Source organism: Phocoena sinus, chromosome X (genome assembly GCF_008692025.1).
Source record: "Phocoena sinus isolate mPhoSin1 chromosome X, mPhoSin1.pri, whole genome shotgun sequence".
In the NCBI taxonomy this organism is placed as follows: domain Eukaryota; kingdom Metazoa; phylum Chordata; class Mammalia; order Artiodactyla; family Phocoenidae; genus Phocoena; species Phocoena sinus.
The window spans coordinates 18,505,214-18,524,437 of NC_045784.1; the positions used below are offsets into that span (position 1 = coordinate 18,505,214).

The 19,224-nt window shown below is 39.6% G+C and overlaps 1 protein-coding gene and 1 pseudogene across 9 annotated transcripts in view; one reads left to right on the plus strand and one right to left on the minus strand.

Moving 5' to 3' along the window:
* The window catches only part of MBTPS2 (membrane bound transcription factor peptidase, site 2), a 99,588-nt gene that overhangs the window by 19,118 nt on the left and 61,246 nt on the right, over positions 1-19,224 (plus strand). For 4 of the 9 annotated variants that reach the window (XR_004348029.1, XM_032619463.1, XM_032619462.1 and 1 more), the window contains exons 6-11: positions 5,763-5,881; positions 6,313-6,369; positions 6,815-6,995; positions 15,361-15,455; positions 15,820-16,015; positions 18,039-18,114. Coding sequence is in view for 6 of the 9 variants with exons in the window: in XM_032619463.1 (XP_032475354.1) it covers positions 5,763-5,881; positions 6,313-6,369; positions 6,815-6,995; positions 15,361-15,455; positions 15,820-16,015; positions 18,039-18,114 (724 nt within the window). In the remaining 3 variants the exon portion in view is untranslated. Of the gene's footprint in view, positions 1-363; positions 2,652-5,762; positions 6,996-15,360; positions 15,456-15,819; positions 16,016-18,038; positions 18,115-19,224 lie in introns of those variants that run through there. The other 5 variants (XR_004348030.1, XM_032619465.1, XR_004348028.1 and 2 more) reach the window with 4 other exon arrangements.
* LOC116748228 lies at positions 16,314-16,423 on the minus strand (annotated as a pseudogene).

The window sequence follows — 19,224 nt, forward strand, 5'->3', positions numbered from 1 at the left end:
GGGGTGGGGGGGAGTGCTCCAGAGCGCATGTGCGGGGGGGGGGAGTGCTCCAAAGCGCATGTGCCGGGGTGCCCCAAAGCGCATGTGCGGGGGGTGGGGCGGTGAGGCAAAGCGCGTGTGCGGGGTGACGCAAAGCGCATGTGCAGGGTGACGTAAAGCGCGTGTGCGGGGTGACGTAAAGCGCATGTACGGTGGGGGGCGTTCCCCAAAGCGAACGTGTGCAGCGGGTCCAGAAGCTTCCACGTCGTCTGCGTTTTCCGCGTCCCGCACCGGAAGCGCCCTCTCTTTCCTCTGGAGCTCGGGCTTTTCTCTCACAGCCTTGCTTTTCCACGGCCGTCTTGTCGTTCGTTCGCTGCCCAGTAGCCAAAGCCTCAGAAGAGCCCTCGGCCATGGCCTCAAACAACATTTTCTACATCGTGACAGAAAACTCGGAGATGTACGCAGATGCTGTGGAGCTGCACCAGATCCCTGTGGAGACCGTCCCTGTGGAGACCGTCCCTGTGGAGACCGTCCCTGTGGAGACCATCCCTGTGGAGACCGTCCCTGTGGAGACAATGGCGGTTGAGGCAGCCAAGGAGTGCGAAGACATCAGCGGCAGCTGTGTCCACGATGGCCACCACCGTACGTCTCTGCTCGTGCTGCAACCTCTCATTATCAGCACCCCAAACCAAGGGGACTACAACAAGGAAATGATCATGATGCAGATGCAGGAGGAGGTGGTGGGCTACTACCGGTCTGAAGACCTGCAGGTCACCAACCTGGAGAACAAGACGGCCATCCTGGCCGACGAAAACAACTGCTTCCAGGAGACCCTGGCTCCCTTGTCACCACCCTCCACGTCCTCCTCGGCCTACAGCCACAGCAGGAAGGACAGTGGCCAAGGCACAAAGCCCAGCGATAAGAGTAGTTACGCCGGCGGCAAGGCCAGGGCGGCAAGCAGCTCCGAGGTGGGCAGCGAGAAGTGGGAGCAGGAGCAGGTGCGCGTCAAATCCCTGGAAGGCGTGTTCACCGTCACCATGTGCTCCGCGTGCGATGAGAGAGACCACGAGACTAGACAGGCTGCTGAGAAACGAACTCTTGGTTATTCAGAGTACCTGACGGGGAAGAAGCTGCCTCCTGGAGGAATTCCTGGCCTTGACCTCTCAGATCCCAAACAAGTGGCAGAATTTACTAGAAAGAAGCCCCAGAAAACCAAAGAAGAGCCCCCGAGATCAATAGCTTGCCCTAGCAGAGGCTGCGTGAAGATGTTCAGGGATAAGTCTGCTTTGAGAAAGCATCTGCACACCCATGGTCCCAGAGTCCACGTATGTGCAGAATGTGGCAGAGCTTTTGTTGAGAGCTCAAAACTGAAACGTCATCAACTGGTGCATACGGGAGAGAAGCCCTTTCAGTGCACCTTCGAAGGCTGCGGAAAAAGCTTTTCCCTGGATTACAATTTGCGTACCCATATGCGAATCCATACCGGAGAGAGGCCCTTCATGTGCCCCTTCGATTACTGTAATAGGACATTTACTCAGTCAGCTAACCTGAAAACTCATATCTTAACACATACTAAGAATAAAGATAGACAGTAAAAAGGAAAGAAGAAACTTCTCAGGCTCGGAAAGCATCTTCCAATAATGTGATGGGAAATAAATATGCCTCTTTTTTGTGTACTGTTTCTAGAAAAGAATTTTTTTAATGACTCTAACACGTCTAAGAGTCAGGTTTTGATAGGTTAGTAAAAGTAAAATTTAAAAGGTTAAAAAAAGTAATTCTTTATATAAGATAACATTGTTAAGATGTTCTGTCTTGTTCTGTAATACAGTTTGAAAAACGTTATGTTTTTGTAATATTTGGTCACAAAAGGAGGACAATTCATGAAGCTCACATCAAAAGACTGTTTATACAACTGTGCTAAAAATGGGACTTCTTTTCACATTCTTTTAAATATAAAGTTCATCTATTTATGATTTTAAAATTACGGATTTTCTAAGTGTTCACTTTTATACTTTTAAGAATATGTTTAGTAGTTCTATATATGGTTTTTCTGGAAGTAGATAACGTTGCTTACAGATTTTCTTTAAAAGAAGGACAGTTACATGCATATATAAAGTATTTTCCTGTTTAAAAAAAGTTATATAGGTTTAGTTTGCCATCTTAATTTTGGTTGTATTCTTTGACATTAACACATTTTGCATAACTACCTTTTAGATGCACTAGATTGTGTAGTATTGAATATTGGATGGGATGTAGTAGTCGATTTAAACCTGTTTTAGTCTTTTTATTTTCCCCCAAATACTACCAGGTGCTGTCTTTTAGTGTCATTTCTTTGCCTGTTTAGTTAAGGAGTGGTGCTCAGTTGTGGATTATGTTGTGTGTGTATTGACTTTTTAATACTTGGTATATACATCCCTTGTAATAGAAAAAGCAAAAAATAAAATACCTGTTCTAAAGAAAGAAAAAAACTTGCCTATATAAATATTGTGCCTAGAAAATAGAGAAAACAGGGAGGGTACGACTGGCATCTGGTAGGTAGAGGCCAGGGATGCTGCTAAACATTTTACAGTGCACAAGATAGTCCCCCACAACAAAAAATTATCTGGCCCAGAATGCCAGTAGTGCCACTGTTGAGAAACCCTGCTCTAGAGAAAGTAAAAATTGTAACAAAAATTTGTTTGGTATACTCAAAAAGCAAATCATTAATGAACAAGAGATTGTTTAAATAAAGGAAATAAAGGTACCTGCATTGCAATTTAGCCATCATGGTCAAATCTGGAATCCAACAGGGTGGTCTGGTACCAGCTGCATCCCTGACAAGAGATAGGAGAGTCCAGCCCAGAGAGTCAAAGAAGCAGTGCTGCTGTGTGCCCCTCTGACTGTTGCTTGGATGAGAAAAGCCGGGGTTGTATGGTGGTGTCATCCTGATAAGGGAGAGGTCTGGTGCAAGCTTTTAGGCCCTCCTGAGGGGTTAAGGGGAAAGTTGAATTTAGCACATGGTAATGGTGGCAAATCTAATCAATGGGGCTGGATTATTTTGTGAAATTGTCTTGGGACTAGCAACAGGGTGGTGGGGTGGTATAGCTGTATTCCTAATTAGTTTCACTAGAGTAAATTCCAGTGGGTCAAAGAATTAGAGATTTTTTCTGTTTGTTTTAATTTTGTTTTTTAAATGATGCTAGGGACTTCCCTGACCATCTAGTGGTTAAGACTGTGCTTCCACTGCAGGGGGCATGGGCTCAATCCCTGGTGGGGGAACTAAGAACCTGCATGCCTCGAGTGCAAAATAAAAAAAAAAAAAAACACCTATGAAAACAATACAAGAAAACAAAGGTGAGTGTCTTCTGTAGTCTTGAACTGGGAAAGGCTTAATACAAAAGGAGACATTTGACCTCACCAAAATTTAAAATGTCTGCATAGGCAAAACTATAAACCCAGCCAAACAAACTGGAGGAAATGATTATAATACCTCGTACAGAAGAACAAATTCCTCAGTGTATGTATTACAAATAATAATATATATAAATTAGTTTAAGAAAAAAAAGACAACCCAGTCAAAAAATGTAAACTGACAGTGGATAGAAGTAAGCAATTCTCAGACAAAAATACAAATAACCATTTAATAAGCATGAAAAATGTACAAGCTCACTCATCATTAAAGAAATAGAAATCAGGATGAGATTTTACCTTTCACCTAGCAGATGGCAGTCTAAAGTTATGATAGCATCCCATCCAGTATTGTTTAGAGGGTGGGGAAACATATGCCACTTACGAGAATATAATGCAAACTTGTTGGAGGTCAATTTTAATGCATGTATTTTTTGACCCAATAATTCCATTTCTGTGCAATTTTCCATACCCTCAGATGCATTCTTAATTAGATGCATAACAATATGGGCAAAGCTGTTTGTTGCAGCATTGTATGAAAAAGTTCAGCCTAAGTGATCATTAGGAGGGAACCTTATAAATAAGTCAATGTTTTTTTTTTAAATGGATTACTCTGTAGTGGATATAAGAAGTGGGTTAGATATGAATGTGCAGGTGAGGAAGAAGTCGAAAATATATAAATGAAAAAGCAAAATATAGTTTGTGATAAATAGCTTGATACCATTAGTGTTTTTAAAAGATCTTTCTGGGGCTTCCCTGGTGGCGTGGTGGTTGAGAGTCCACCTGCCGATGCAGGGGACACGGGTTTGTGCCCCGGTCTGGGAGGATCCCACATGCCGCAGAGCGGCTGGGCCCGTGAGCCATGGCCGCTGGGCCTGCGCGTCCGGAGCCTGTGCTCCGCGGCGGGAGAGGTCACATCAGTGAGGGGCCCACGTACTGCAAAAAAAAAAAAAAAAAAAGATCTTGCTGTGTGCAAAACAGAAAATATTGTTTACCCAATATGTCCTGGACTAGAGGAACATTTTACATTGTGAATATGGTCCATATTAGCTAGGTATCTGGCTGCTGTAAAAGCTAAAAATAGCAGTGACTTAAACTCTCATAAAACATTGCAAATGTAAGTAGTTCAATGCTGATATGATAATTCTATGATTTGGGGGACTCAGACTCTCTGTCTTAGCTCTACTATTCCCAACATGCAGCTTCTGCATCATGGACTCAGGTTTAGCACCATCATAGCTACATTCCAGCCAGTAAGACAATCCCCATCACTTCCACTTGCATCCTTTTGCCGAAACATAGTCATATGGCCATACTCAGCCTCCTGAGAGTCTGGGAGATGTCTTTTAAGTTATGTTTCTATCATTATAGAACACTGGTCCTCAACCACTGGTGCTATCACCTTCCTGGGGATATTTGGAATGTGTGGGGTGGGGGCAGTTGTTTGCTTGTCTCAGTGACTGGAGAACACTAATGACATTCAGAGGATGGAGTCGGGAATGCTATATGTCCTGTATTGTAAGGGACAAGACCTGCACAACTAAGAATCACACTGCTCAGAGAGTGGGTAGTGCTTCCACCCTGCCTTATGAGAAAAACTGTACTAGAGGGCAAGGATCGGTATGGGAGGGGGGGTAATCTAGAGGTATGCTAGTGAATGTTTAACATCTAGCCCTGGAGGAGAGGGTGGAGAGCTCTGATATGTAGCATTTGCTGGTTTCTGTGGTGTAAATACTCCCACCGTGGCCAATTTCAAAGCGCCAACTTGAAGTTCCTGAAGGAGGAGTTGGTTAAAGAGGCCCGGTCAGCTGTGGCAAGCTGGTAGGAGCAGGCTCCAGCACACCCCTGGGTTCACCTAACCATCTCTGCAGAGATGGCAGAGATAATTATAGTCTTGATGTAAGATACATACCCCAGTTCAGCAAGAATGTTTTTTACTTCATCATAACTTTTATTTGATAGCTCTGAAGTTCCTTTCAAAGATCACAAGTATGTTTTTTTTTCACAACTATGTTTAAATTAATATGTATACATTTTCTGAGAAAAGAGTAGTAAGTAGGAGATATTCTATTCATTATATACACACACACCTTTACATATATAATAGAGGTATATATGTAATCGAATATAGATTCTAATAGTGTTAAATCATATTAGCATGTGGTCTTCCTAGTATTGTATTAACATGCTCATTTTAGATTTTAATATCTGAAATGGAAGAAACCTCTAACTGGACATCTGTCTTCTGTACTAATAAGTAGATCTGTCTGCCTCACAGCTTCTTCTGGTTACTTTACTAATTTATCAGAATGCCTAAGTATTATGAAGTATAACTACCTGGAATGATATCATTCCTGCCCCTGGTTGAGCTTATTCCTTTTTTTCCCTCTTTTCAGGTATCTGGCATAATTTCGTCCTTGCACTCCTGGGTATTTTAGCTCTTGTTCTCCTTCCTGTAATTCTCTTGCCGTTTTACTACACTGGAGTCGGGGTGCTTATCACTGAAGTTGCTGAGGTAAATAATAGATTACTTGGGGTATTCTTTCGCCAGATTTTGTGATGTAACACTTAGCATTTTATGTCAGGAACTTTTTTTTTTTTTTTAAGGAACTTTTATTCAAACTGTTCTCATGTACAGAATGCTCAGTTTCTCCTGAAGAAATTACTGTAATCCTTTCAAATCAAAGAAATAGTTTTGTGAACTACATTGGCTCTTTTAAAATACTGAAATTGTTTCTGTTCTGAGTTACAAGGATAGTATCAAGACTTTCTAACTGTAGTTTGATTAAATGCATCATTTACCTTTACTGTTTGTTTTTATAACTCTGCTTTTGAGTCAGATGTCTTTACTCCTAAGAAGTAAGAAAGATGGAACCTAGGCTAGCCAGCAGAACATTTCGTGGGAGTTTAAATTAATGTCTTCAACTCTGTATTTCACTCCCTTAGACTACTATGATGGTATCAAGTCTTCTCTTCACACTTTGGGACAAGGAAAATTACCTTGTGAGCAACTGCCTCATGTACTCATGTGTTCATTGTGCTGACGGTATTGTCTGCATATTTGGGACTGTGTTTAGATAAGTCTTATAATTTTATCCATTGATGATATAGGACATTGAAAGCATTCTGATGACTACTTTCACAAAAAATTTTAATTAGCAGTTTGGGAAAAAGTTTATCATTTTAATCTTAACTGTTGGCAAGTGGGGTTTGTTTGGTTTTCATTTGTGAAAAATTCAAAATCTTAGTGAAATATGAAAAGTAACTATAATTATTGGGTGTTATTTTGTTAATTTTCTAGGACTATATATCTTGGATTCAAAGCTGGATTATTTTCTACATTATTCAAAATAGTCTACTTAATTAAGTCAGTGTCTTTATTATTTGCTCAGATTAATCATAGCTTGTCTTCACACATTATCTGATTTATTTCTGCCCTCTTCCCAAGGACTCACCTGCCATTGGACCCAGAGGCCTTTTTGTGGGAGACCTTGTCACCCATCTACAGGATTGTCCTGTTACAAATGTACAAGATTGGAATGAATGTCTCGATACCATCGCCTATGAGCCCCAAATTGGTTACTGTATAAGTGCATCAACTTTACAGCAGTTAAGCTTCCCAGTTAGAGGTGTGTATATTTCCTCAGTATAATATAATGCTTCAAGCAGCAGTACTTGCCATTTGCTAATTCTTAGATCATGTCTGTAGACTTATTTTGTCCTAACTTATTTAAAACAAATCAGTAAAGTAATAATAAGCCTAAACTAGTAAACATTCTTCTTGGTAAGTTAGATACTAATATGTATGTTTTGTTTATTATATATTGTTGTTGAACTTCTAACTAATTTCATATTTGATTTTCAGAACTCTAGTATCTAATTCTTTCAGCATTTAAAAAACACTTGTGTTAAGTCAGCATTCAAGCTCAAACATAACCAATTAACTAAATTCCAGCATTTAAATACCCTTGTGCTGTATGGATGGTGGCATGTCCAAAGCTATTTGGGGTAGGGTTTTTTTGTGTGGCAGTCATCCAGAGGAAGTCATCTTGGTGTCCGAAAATACCCACTGAAGTCACATCTGTTGTTCTGTGTCGTAGGCGACAGGGTGAAGCAAGTTTATTCTCAGAAGCTTCCAAATTTATTTTTAGCTCTTCCAGCTCTGAAAAATCAGTCTGCCAACTCTTCATACAAAATTATGGGGACCCAAATTATTGAAAGTGCTGGAAAGCACAAATTATGCTCACAGACTACATCTTTAAGTCAAGAAATGCCTGGATACTTGTCTACATCTACTGGGGTTAAGAAATATGATTAATTATCAAGAATAACTGTATTAAAGTACTGTGTACAACAGTGACAAAGTAGTAAGAACTGATTTAAAATTTTTTTTCAAATGTAGTCTTCCATGTATAACCCATTTTTAAGAATTTTTTTTATTGTAAACATTTTTCAAACATACATAAATGTCAAGAGAGTAATACAGGGAATTCCCTGGTGGTCCAGTGGTTAGGACTCCGCGCTTTCACTGCTGAGGGCATGGGTTCAGTCCCTGGTCGAGGAAGGAAGATCCCACAAGTCATACAGCACGGCCCAAAAAAAAAAAAAAAGAGAGAGAGAGAGAGTAGTATAAATGAAACCTCATGTATCCTTCTCCTAGCTTCAGCAATTATCAACATTTTGCCATTTTTTTTTATCCAGCCTGTCCACTTTTGAGGGAAGTATTTTAAAGCACATCCCAGGTATCCTGTCATTTTATCCATAAACTTCAGCATATCTTTAATAGATGATGACCTTTTAGACATGACCACAGTACTATTATCACACCTAACAAAATTAACAATAATTCCTAATACCTGCACTCTTCTCTGGTTTTGTTTTTATAGTTGGTTTAAGTTGGATGGTATGCCTTTTAAGTCTCTTTTAAGTTGTAACAATTCCCCCTGACTTTTTATTTTTAATATCATTTATTGAAGAAACTGAGTCATTTGTTTTGTCAAATTTATCATTAACATGTTCGGTATCCCCCAAATTTCCTATAGATGGTAGTTAGGTCCAGAGGCTTGATTAGATTCAGGATCCATTTTTGGCAGGGGCAAAAATACCTCGTAGGTAGCACTCAGTACTTCATATTGCATCTCATATTTTTCCATGTATCGCATCTTTTCAGTTGGGTGTGTAATCCACAGTGTGTTCTTCTGTAAGAGAAATAATCCATAATTTCATACTTCTTAAGTCCTTTATCATTTTCCTCAAGTTTCTCTAAACTTGGTACAATCTGTTTTGAATTACAAAAGCCAAAATGACATCGTAATCAAATAAAGCTCTCTCCAGTAGGATTGTTTTATTTAGAATATCTGCATTTCAGATGTTTAAGCTTTTGTCTTTTTTCCGGCAGACAGAATGGAAGTGAAATTTTTCTTGAAATACTCTGAAACTCTTTCCTTATTAACTTTTTGAGTATTTCACTATTATGGATCATATGCTATATTTTGGAGGTATTTGTTTAAAAACCCAAAGCAGATATTACTCTTCCCACACTAATAAAAAAATCAATCCCAAAATAATAATTCTTCAATATATGTCTCATTTCCTTAGGAGCGACTGTATTAGGATACTTGCTGATTTTACATGATGACTGTATCTGATAAACCCGTACCTCCATTTAATCATTTTTAAATGGAGTACATATACTCAGCCAGACTGTAGAAATCTTAATGACTGTAAATGTAACTTAAAATATATACTAGGGCTTCCCTGGTGGCGCAGTGGTTGAGAGTCCGCCTGCCGATGCAGGGGACACGGGTTCGTGCCCCGGTCCGGGAGGATCCCACATGCTGTGGAGCGGCTGGGCCCATGAGCTGTGGCCACTGGGCCTGCGCGTCCAGGGCCTGTGCTCCACGACGGGAGGGGCCACAGCAGTGAGAGGCCTGCATACCGCAAAAAAAAATAATAATAATAAAAAATAAAATATATACTAGATTAATTTTAATGGCAGACTTGACCAAAGTGGCTATGGACATTTAAGAAAACTACGGGGCTTTCCTGGTGGCGCAGTGGTTGAGAGTCCGCCTGCCGATGCACGGGACACGGGTTCGTGCCCCGGTCCGGGAATATCCCACATGCCCGTGAGCCATGGCCGCTGAGCCTGCGTGTCCGGAGCATGTGCTCCGCAATGGGAGAGGCCACAACAGTGAGAGGCCCGCGTACCGCAAAAAAAGAAAACTACGGATTGATATTATTTTACATGTATCTAGGGACCTTTGTTATCCTACATTATGAGTAGATGGCAAAGATATAGCCAAATATGGTAATGCAAAGTAGCTCATAATCCAAAAGTGATTCATATTCAATTTAGAGTAGAATTCAATATACATAATTACAATTCTGAAAATTTATACCACTTGAAAACAATAAAGCCACCTTAGAAAGATCTGACCCTGAAAGTGCTCATAAGCTGTCCCAGCCAATCATTTCTGGCCTCATTTCATGCCCTGACTCTCCCAGGTGTAATTTAAAATTTTTAAAGATATTCCCTAAGATATTAATTAATTACGGTATTAATTAAGCAGACTAGATGTTCTCCTTAAAATATTAACAGGTATATTTCTGGCAAATTAGAAAAATGTGGTTAATCAACGTGAAATGACTATTCATTTTATGAAATTGTTGGGAACTACTTTTTTCTTCTGTCAGTCCTTTCGTTTTTGATTTTTAAACATTAACCTGCTAAACTATGAGCAGCACCAACAGAACCAAGGCTGGTTTAATTACACCTCTGCCCTTGGTACATGGGGCAAGCCTAAAGAGCTTGTCCCACACACTCCTTGCAGATTGAATGGCCTTTCCAGGAAGCCCCAAAAAGGACACTGGGTGAGGCTTAGAGCCCTTTGTACCTGGAATAAATCTCTGGTTTCATTCTGCATCAGAACAGAACAAAGTTCCCCTCTTCATATTCAAGCTTCTGCTTAATTTAAGATTGCTCTGTGTCCATATGCCACTTAGTGATTTGAATGAAACTAAAAGTTACAGACAAGAACTAGTTTGTTTCTTTTTGGGGATTATTTTCTAACAAGTAGCTTGCATCCTCTTTCTTTAGTTCAGGGGACACTCTTCATATATGCCGAAAGCTAAATTCCTTTTTTTCTTTCTTGGAAGCATTGTCTTGAATAAGAAAGACTACTAAGTCCAGCATTTGAATGGCATTTTAAAAAGAGTGAGATTGAATACTAAAGGCAACCGCTCCCTAAAATGAAGCTATGAGTCCAGACACAGGCATCCCCTTTGAATAGCCTATATTCCTGTTCAAAGGAGATGAGGGTATATACCTGTAACTGCCTGGCACAGGGAGTATTGTCCTGTCTTATGCATCTTTAACTGAAGTGAGAAAAGGCCGTTCCTGACTTAGTTTAAGATAGTAAAAGGAAAACTCAGGAAATCTTTTCCACATAGTTTGAGTACCCAGATTGTTTTTATGCTCAAATCTTCTCTAATGTTTAGAAAAAAGTGTCTGTTCTCCCATTGTGAATATCAAGGTATCATCCAAGGTTTCTTTGCTCTCACCAATTGAAGAGAGAGAGAGAGTTTATAATTTTTTAACTACTTGGTACTAGGTGGTGCTGGTATAAATTCTACCATAGAACTAAGAATAAAGGGACTTCCCTGGTGGCGCAGTGGTTAAGAATCTGCCTGCCAGTGCAGGGAACATGGGTTCAATCCCTGGTCCGGGAAGATCCCACATGCCGCGGAGCAGCTAAGCCCGTGCGCCCCAACTACTGAGCCTGCGCTCTAGAGCCCGCGAGCCATAACTACTGAAGCCCGCGTGCCTAGAGCCGGTGCTCCACAACAAGAGAAGCCACTGCAATGAGAAGCCTGCGCACCGCAACGAAGAGTAGCCCCCACTCGCCACAAAAGCCTGCGCACAGCAATGAAGACCCAATGCAGCCATAAGTAAATAAATAAATAAATAGAATAAATAGGTTTGCATGCCTGTATTGGAACTTTAGTTACATTTATATATTTATTAAGCTAGGGTAAGAAAATTGTTCAATTCATTTTAGTGATGTAGAAAGTAGTGAGTACTGTGAACTATAGATTGAAAAAGTCTCTTCCTTCCAGCCTTATTCCAAAATTACCTCTGGTCTAGACCATCCTTTGAAGACTAGACTATTTCTACAAGTATCTTAGGGCCCATCTTAGGGTACATTCAGAATATGTAGGTTCTCCTTGTAATGGAATTATGAAACTGTTCTGGTCTTAATTTCCCTAATTCTTTCCCAGTCTGGGGAGATTTAAGGGAGAATTCTAATTTCCTAGAGTTAAACTTATCCCATGAATGCCTCTGGGACCTCCCATTGCAGTCTTTTTTTTTTTTTTTTTTTTTTTTTTTTTTTTTTTTTGTGGTACGTGGGCCTCTCACTGTTGTGGCCTCTCCCGTTGCGGAGCACAGGCTCCGGACGTGCAGGCTCAGCGGCCATGGCTCACGGGCCTAGCCTCTCCGCGGCATGTGGGATCCTCCCAGACCGGGGCACGAACCCGTGTCCTCTGCATCGGCAGGCGGACTCCCAACCACTGCGCCACCAGGGAAGCCCTCCCATTGCAGTCTTGAATGTGCCTTCCAAAGTAGAATTGGATTGGTCTCTCATGTTGATAGCAGTATACTAATGTGAAAATTACCTCTGGCATACCCGTCTTATAGGTTAAGAATTGAGTCACAGAAATTAAGTGACTTGTCCTTTAATGTGATCCAGTAGAAAAGATTCTAAAATAAAATACATTTTTAAATGTACAACTTTTTTTAAATTGATAAACAGAGAAATATCTTCTCACATGATAACAAAATAATGGGAAATTCTGTATGTCAGGAGGCACTTCATCTTGTCATGGTAGCCATAGCCATCAGTTTATGTTTTAATTGGATTAATCACCATAGGAAGAAGCCATAACCTAGAGGTCACAAATTGGTGGTAACCTAGAGGCCAAATCCAGCCAGCCTTGACAGATGTGTATGGTTTGGCTTGCACAATATTTTTAATATTCTTAATTGGCTGCCAATATTTAATATTTAAGAGGTTTCGGGGCTTCCCTGGTGGTCCAGTGGTTAAGAGTCCACTGCAAGGGGCACGGGTTCAATCCCTGGTCGGGGAACTAAGTTCCCGCATGCTGCACAGCACGGCCAAAAAGAAAAAAGAAAAGGTTTCGCATGAGGGTCCAGACTTCTTTCTCATGGAATAAAATAGATGATCTCTTGACTCTCGGCCCCAAGTTGAGTGGCCTGGCTGCTAACACTACTTAGAACAAGGTATGTATTCTCTAATTCATCACAACCCCCACCACTTCCTATTTTTTCCACACACTATCCACTTCATTTATTTGATACCTGCTTGGCCCCTTTAAGCTGTTGTATTATCAGACATGCTATATCAACAGTGATATCAAATTCTTGACTTTTCGATTCTGTATTGCATACATTCCTCCAAGAAAAAATAAGAATCAAGCATCAGATGTAAATTTTTAAAAATCATTACTGATACAAAGGCAAGTGGCATAGAACACCATTTATGTATTCAGTGCATATTGAGTTATTCACCTTATATAAGATACTGAGAAACTTTTCCCTCAAAGACCTCACAGTCTAATCAAAGAATTAGACCATGCCCACATTACGGTACAAGGTTAAATATAATTAATGACAAAAAGTATTGGGAGTTGTGAGAGTTGATGGCAGTCAGTCTTGACTGAAAAGATAAGGACAGGCTTCATAGCAGCAGCTCTTGAGCTGGGCCTCAACAGTGAGTTTAATTTCAGGAGACCGATATAAATGAACCTCGGCGCCACAGACTAGAAGTTGGTCAGGGAACTGCTAATAATTTGGTTCAGCAAGAGAAGAGTATGAGCTAAGGTGACTAAAAAGAAAAAGTAGAAGTCTTTATGTTTTAGGCTATGGCATTTAGACTGTTTGGGAGCAGCACAGAGTCTTTGGATATTTGGATTAGAAGAGCTACATTCTCAGAGTTCTACACTGGAAGGTTAATCTGAAGCATTCAGTATGTAGGACAAGTTTGCATATGAGAGCTAGGTGGTAAACTAGATGTGTTAGTACTCTCTTCAAATGGGTCAAGTGAGAAAGAATTGGAGTCTACCCTTTAGTGGGAATAAAGAGAAAAATAATGAGAAGGTAAAAATTGGTGCGACTTGGCAACTGATGAGAAAAAATACTGAGGGCTTTTGCCTGGATCTTTTTTTTTTTTTTTAATCCTAAACACCTTTTTACCTTATAGTTTACCATTAGGGCTGATGAGTGATTATAGGCACAAGTTTGTGCCATTAGATGTTCACAGTTTGCTTTCATATTTTAAATATTACTCATCACCCAGAATTTAAATACCCATTCAGTTATGGTAAGAAAACAAGGCAAAACTACCCACACAGCCAGCCATTGCAGAGGAGAAATTGATGCATCTGTTAGTTTACTTCACCTCTGTTTTGTTCTTCGCGTTGGCAACAGTGCGTGTTTAAGGACATCCAGTCTAACCAAATGATCTAGAAGAAAAAAAGAAAAGATTTAAAAACAAACAAAACCTTTGCCTGAAATATAAAATCCTTATAAAGTCAGATTGCATATCAACAACCATTTTCACGCCAGCACTCCTAAAGACACTCTTGTTAATAATGCTTTTCGTAGTATTGGAAATCGGGGATAACTTTACTTTCTCTTCTTCAGCACATATGAGTATGGTAGTAGGTATATAAGATTCTAAGTTTAATTGGTCCTTGCCACACATCAATTTTTTTTTCTCTTTTTTTTTTTTTTTGCCACACCCCGTGGCATGTGGGATCTTAGTTCCCCGACCAAGGATCGAACCTGCGCCCCCTGCAGTGGAAGCTGGGAGTCTTAACCACTGGACTGCCAGGGAAGTCCCCACGCATCAATTTTGCTTTACAAGTTTGATGTGCTGAATGCAGGAAACCTTCCGAAATAAATATATGGAAAAAAAATTTTGTCCCAGCTGTAACAGTGATTTAGCTTCCTTATTCTACCCTAGACACAAGAGAAGCAGTCTACCAAAGAACTTGAAAAAATAAATGAATAATGGGAATACTTGCCCTGTTTCTGTTATCTTCCAGAAATGGTAACTGGATTACTAGTATGCAGGCAAATATGTGCATATCTGTGGGGTCCTATTGGGCTGCCCTGGTTCTGTGGGGAAAGCCTCAAGATAAGCCTGGAGGTGGGAGAGATATTTGATATAATAGGGATGTCCTTAGGGATGAGAGTCTCTTAGGCATCCTCTAGCTCAGTGGTCCCCAACCTTTTTGGCACCAGGGACCGGTTTTGTGGAAGACATTTTTCCCCAGGGCAGGGGGCAGGGGTGGTGGTTCAGGTGGTAATGTGAGTAATGGTTCAGGCGGTAATGCGAGCGATGGGGAGCGGCAGATGAAGCTTCGCTCGCTCGCTCGCTCGCTCGCCTGCCACTCACCTCCTGCTATGCGACCCGGTTCCTAACAGGCCGTGGACCGCTACCGGTCCGCGACCCCGGGGTTGGGGACCCCCTGCTCTAGCTCACTGTGCTAACAGCACAGCACAGGAGTTCAGTAGTGAAATTGGATCAGTGGATCAGCAGCATTAGGACATCTAATAGTGGCTCATTAAATATTTGTGCTTGACCACCTGGAGTTATTGCAAAACCTACTGAGACCCCTGGAACTCCAGCTTTACGAGTGGGTAAGTTTATATGAAGACAACTAACCTAGGGTAATTGATGCTTCTTGATTTCAAATTGGATGTGGATGTATCTCTTTTTATAATGTAAAATCAAACTCTGCAGTGAGTAGCTGACAAGCTGAACTGTCGATTATACAGTTGTTTCTGAATTCATATGCATTTTACTTAATTCTTTTTGTCTTGAAAGCAAAATTCTTATTACAAATGTACTTCTATGTAATGGATTCTTTTTTTTTAATAACAGATTTTAATAAACCATTTCTCTTCAGCATACAAACGGCTAGACGGTTCGACTGAATGCTGTAACAATCACAGCCTTACAGATGTGTGCTTTTCCTATAGAAATAATTTTAATAAGCGTTTGGTAAGTTGTCCCTGAAGCAGTCTTGCTTGCCTGATATAATTATTACAAAGTAAGCATATAGAACTAAAATGGAATCTACAAAACCATTGCCCTTTTGCTTTGTATAATTTTATTAAAATCTCTACATTTCACATGTCATATTTATCTGAGAATCTTTAAAAATTTTATAATGGTAATATCTTATTTGGCCAAAGTGGAATAATTGAATCTAATTTATAGTAGATACACATAAATGGCATTTCCTTTATATGAACTTCATTCCTAATATGCTAGGTGACATGAAAGATATTGAAGTAATGTAACTTGGTGTTTTTCTTGTTAACAAGTCATTTTTAATATTGACTAATTAATGTTCTATCCCTAGTATACATGTCTACCTGCCCGGAAAGCAGTGGAAGCCACCCAAGTTTGTAGAACCAATAAAGATTGTAAAAAAAGCTCAAGTTCAAGTTTCTGTATAATACCTTCTTTGGAAACTCATACTCGCTTAATAAAAGTGAAACACCCACCTCAAATCGATATGTTGTATGTAGGACATCCACTGCACCTTCACTACACAGGTGGGTATTATTGTGGTAGACCCTCAGAATATCGCTACAATGGCATATATTCTCAGTGGTAGCAACTCAGTACACATCTTGCATTAATTTTATTTATTATATTTGATCACTTTTCAAAGTCTTGTTAACTTGTTCTTAAGCATGAAATGAAATTTAAGCAGTAGGAAAATAATCTGAATTTATAAAGCAAGATGGAGCTGAACACCATGTCTGCCTATGGAGTGTGACACATGACGCATTTTTCCTTCACTACCGTTTATATCACATAGATGATCTCTAAGATATTCTCTGAGCGTTTATTAAATTTATCCAAGCTCCCAAAACAGTAGCAAGAGCAGCATATGTCAAAGAATGCCTGGAATCATAGTGATACTACACTTGATCTTAGCCAAAAGGCCGAGAAGCGATCGGAATCATAGCGATAATGATGATAAAGTAACTTGTGCATGACACATGAATTTTATATGAATATAATTTCAAAAGCGGGCCAACATAATTGTTTTAACAGTGGCAACATGATTGGATTAAACGTATAGCTTCTCCATATGGCTGAAGATCATACAGTCTAACTTATTTTGTTGTACAAGATTTTTTTTATGTTCCTTTTTTTTTTACCAATTTTATTGAAATATAATTCACATATCATACAATTCACCCTTTTAAATTGTACAGTTAGCTGGGACGAAGTGAGAGAGTGGCATGGACATATATACACTACCGAATGTAAAATAGATAGCTAGTGGGAAGCAGCCGCATAGAACAGGGAGATCAGCTCTGTGCTTTGTGACCACCTAGAGCGGTGGGATAGGGAGGGTGGGAGGGAGAGAGACGCAAGAGGCAGGAGACATGGGGATACATGTATATGTATAGCTGATTCACTTTGTGATACAGCAGAAACTAATACACCATTGTAAAGTAATTATACTCCAATAAAGATGTTAAAAAATAAAGTGTACAGTTCAGTAGTTTTTAATATATTCAGAGTTGTGGGACCATCACCACAGTCTTGTTCCAGAATATTTTCATCACCCCAAAAAGAAAGCCCATACCCATTAGGCAGTCATTCTACTTCTCTACACCCACCCACCCCCAGCCCTTGGCAACCACTAATCTATTTTCTGTTTCTGCAAATTTCATATAAATGGAATATTTTGTGACTGGCTTCTTTCACTTAGCATAATGTTTTCAAGGTTCATCCATGTTGTAGTATGTGTCAGTACATAGTTCCTTTCTATGGCCAACCCAGTAATATTCCATTGTATGGATATATTACATTTTCTGTATTTATTCATCAATTGATAGACATGTGGGTTTTAAGTTACTCTTTAAAAAGCTCTCTCATTTCTCCATAGTCATATCCTAAGATAAAAGTCGGGTCATTCTTCTTATTTATTAGTTTGACTCTAAGTGACTCTAGAGTGTATAATACCTCCTCAACAAATGTAGAAATGTCCCTTTTCAGGGTAATTCAGAAATGTGTGCTATGGGTTCTATTTAATTATAAGAGAGTTTTTAAATGTTTTGAACAAAAACAGGATCATGGAATCCACAAAGTGGAGGAGACCTTAAAAATCCCCTAGTCTTAATCCCTGTTTTAGCAATGAAAAAAACACCGAGACCAGAAGGAGATTAAGTGGCATAATATTGATAGTTGGAGTGAATGTGATTTTAAGGTTATACCTCTTTGAAAGAATAAGGACTCTTTTGATACAAATTCTAGTGTATTTTTAAAGTCAATCTCTGTATTTGGTAGTCATAGTTGGTATATAATCAGTTTTATCATATTCTCACCTCAAAATATAAGTACACTGAGACATGAATTTCTGTATTCCACTATTTTTATTAGATGTTCTAGAATTGCCAATTGCTTTTATATGTGGGCCATAGAGCCTGCCTGCATATGTTTGGGAAGGGCTTTCTCAATCAATTTAATAGGCTAGCCCAATTTTTAGTCATATGGTAAAATTCATAATGCTGTTGCTTATCTGTATAAATAATATTATTTCTTATTTTTCTTTTTTAGTGAGCATCACCAGTTTTATTCCACGTTTCAACTTTCTAAGCATAGATCTGCCTGTGGTTGTGGAGACATTTGTCAAGTATCCTTTCTGGCGTGAAAGATGTTTTTAAAATGTGCTACTTGGGGGCTTCCCTGGTGGCGCAGTGGTTGAGAGTCCGCCTGCCGATGCAGGGGACGTGGGTTCGTGCCCCGGTCCGGGAAGATCCCACATGCCGCGGAGCGGCTGGGCCGGTGAGCCATGGCCGCTGAGCCTGCGCGTCCGGAGCCTGTTGCTCTGCAACGGGAGAGGCCACAACAGTGAGAGGCCCGCGTACCGCAAAAAAAAAAAAAAAAGTGCTACTTGGAACTTCATTAGTTTTACCGTGATTAGAGAGCATGAACAGACCTTACAAGTATCAATTAACTGCTAATACCAAAAAAAGAGACTTTAAAGTTGAAAAAGATCAGATTGTACCTAGGGAGGAAGAAGTCAGAGAAGACAGATTGATTGGGAGGAGAGAAAGGTTAAGATGTCGAAGGGAAGGAACCTAGAATACAAATTGAGAGTTGAATTTAGGGGTATAAAACCTTTTAGTACGTTTATAAAGGATGAACGCTTCAGCTACTAATGCGGTGATGAATTCCACCCCTTCTGAGCCTCTTGGCTCCGATCAAGTGGAGGAATGCGTAAGGGAGATCAAACTGGTTTCCAATACTAAAATAGCATTCAGAGGACAAAATCTCATGTGTTCTTTAGCATATTATATTTGCATGTAAAGAAAAATTTTAATTGGTTATTATATAGAATTTGAATAAAGTGAACAGTTTGGAAAGGTTCTTTATTTTTGTCAGTTTTAAATCTTTAATTTCTTTCCTTAATGATTTGCAAAAAAAATGAAACAAAACAGATGAGCAAATTAGTAACAAATTAGTTAACAAATGAATTACTAAAAAATGTGTACAGTCAAAATTGTACCTTGTAGACTGCAGCTTTTTCTCAGAGATATTTACACTATGACCTTACAGATGATAGTAAAATAGAGTTCAAGGGGCCAAAATCTTTATATATCTAATATAACGTATACTTCGTAAGGATCAAAAAGTAATTTTCCCTTATTTCTTATTCCTTTGTCTTGATGTATAATTAAAGGATTAGGAAGAGTTAGTCTTCTGAAGGAGTTCATTACAGATTGTCTTGGTTTACAAGTGG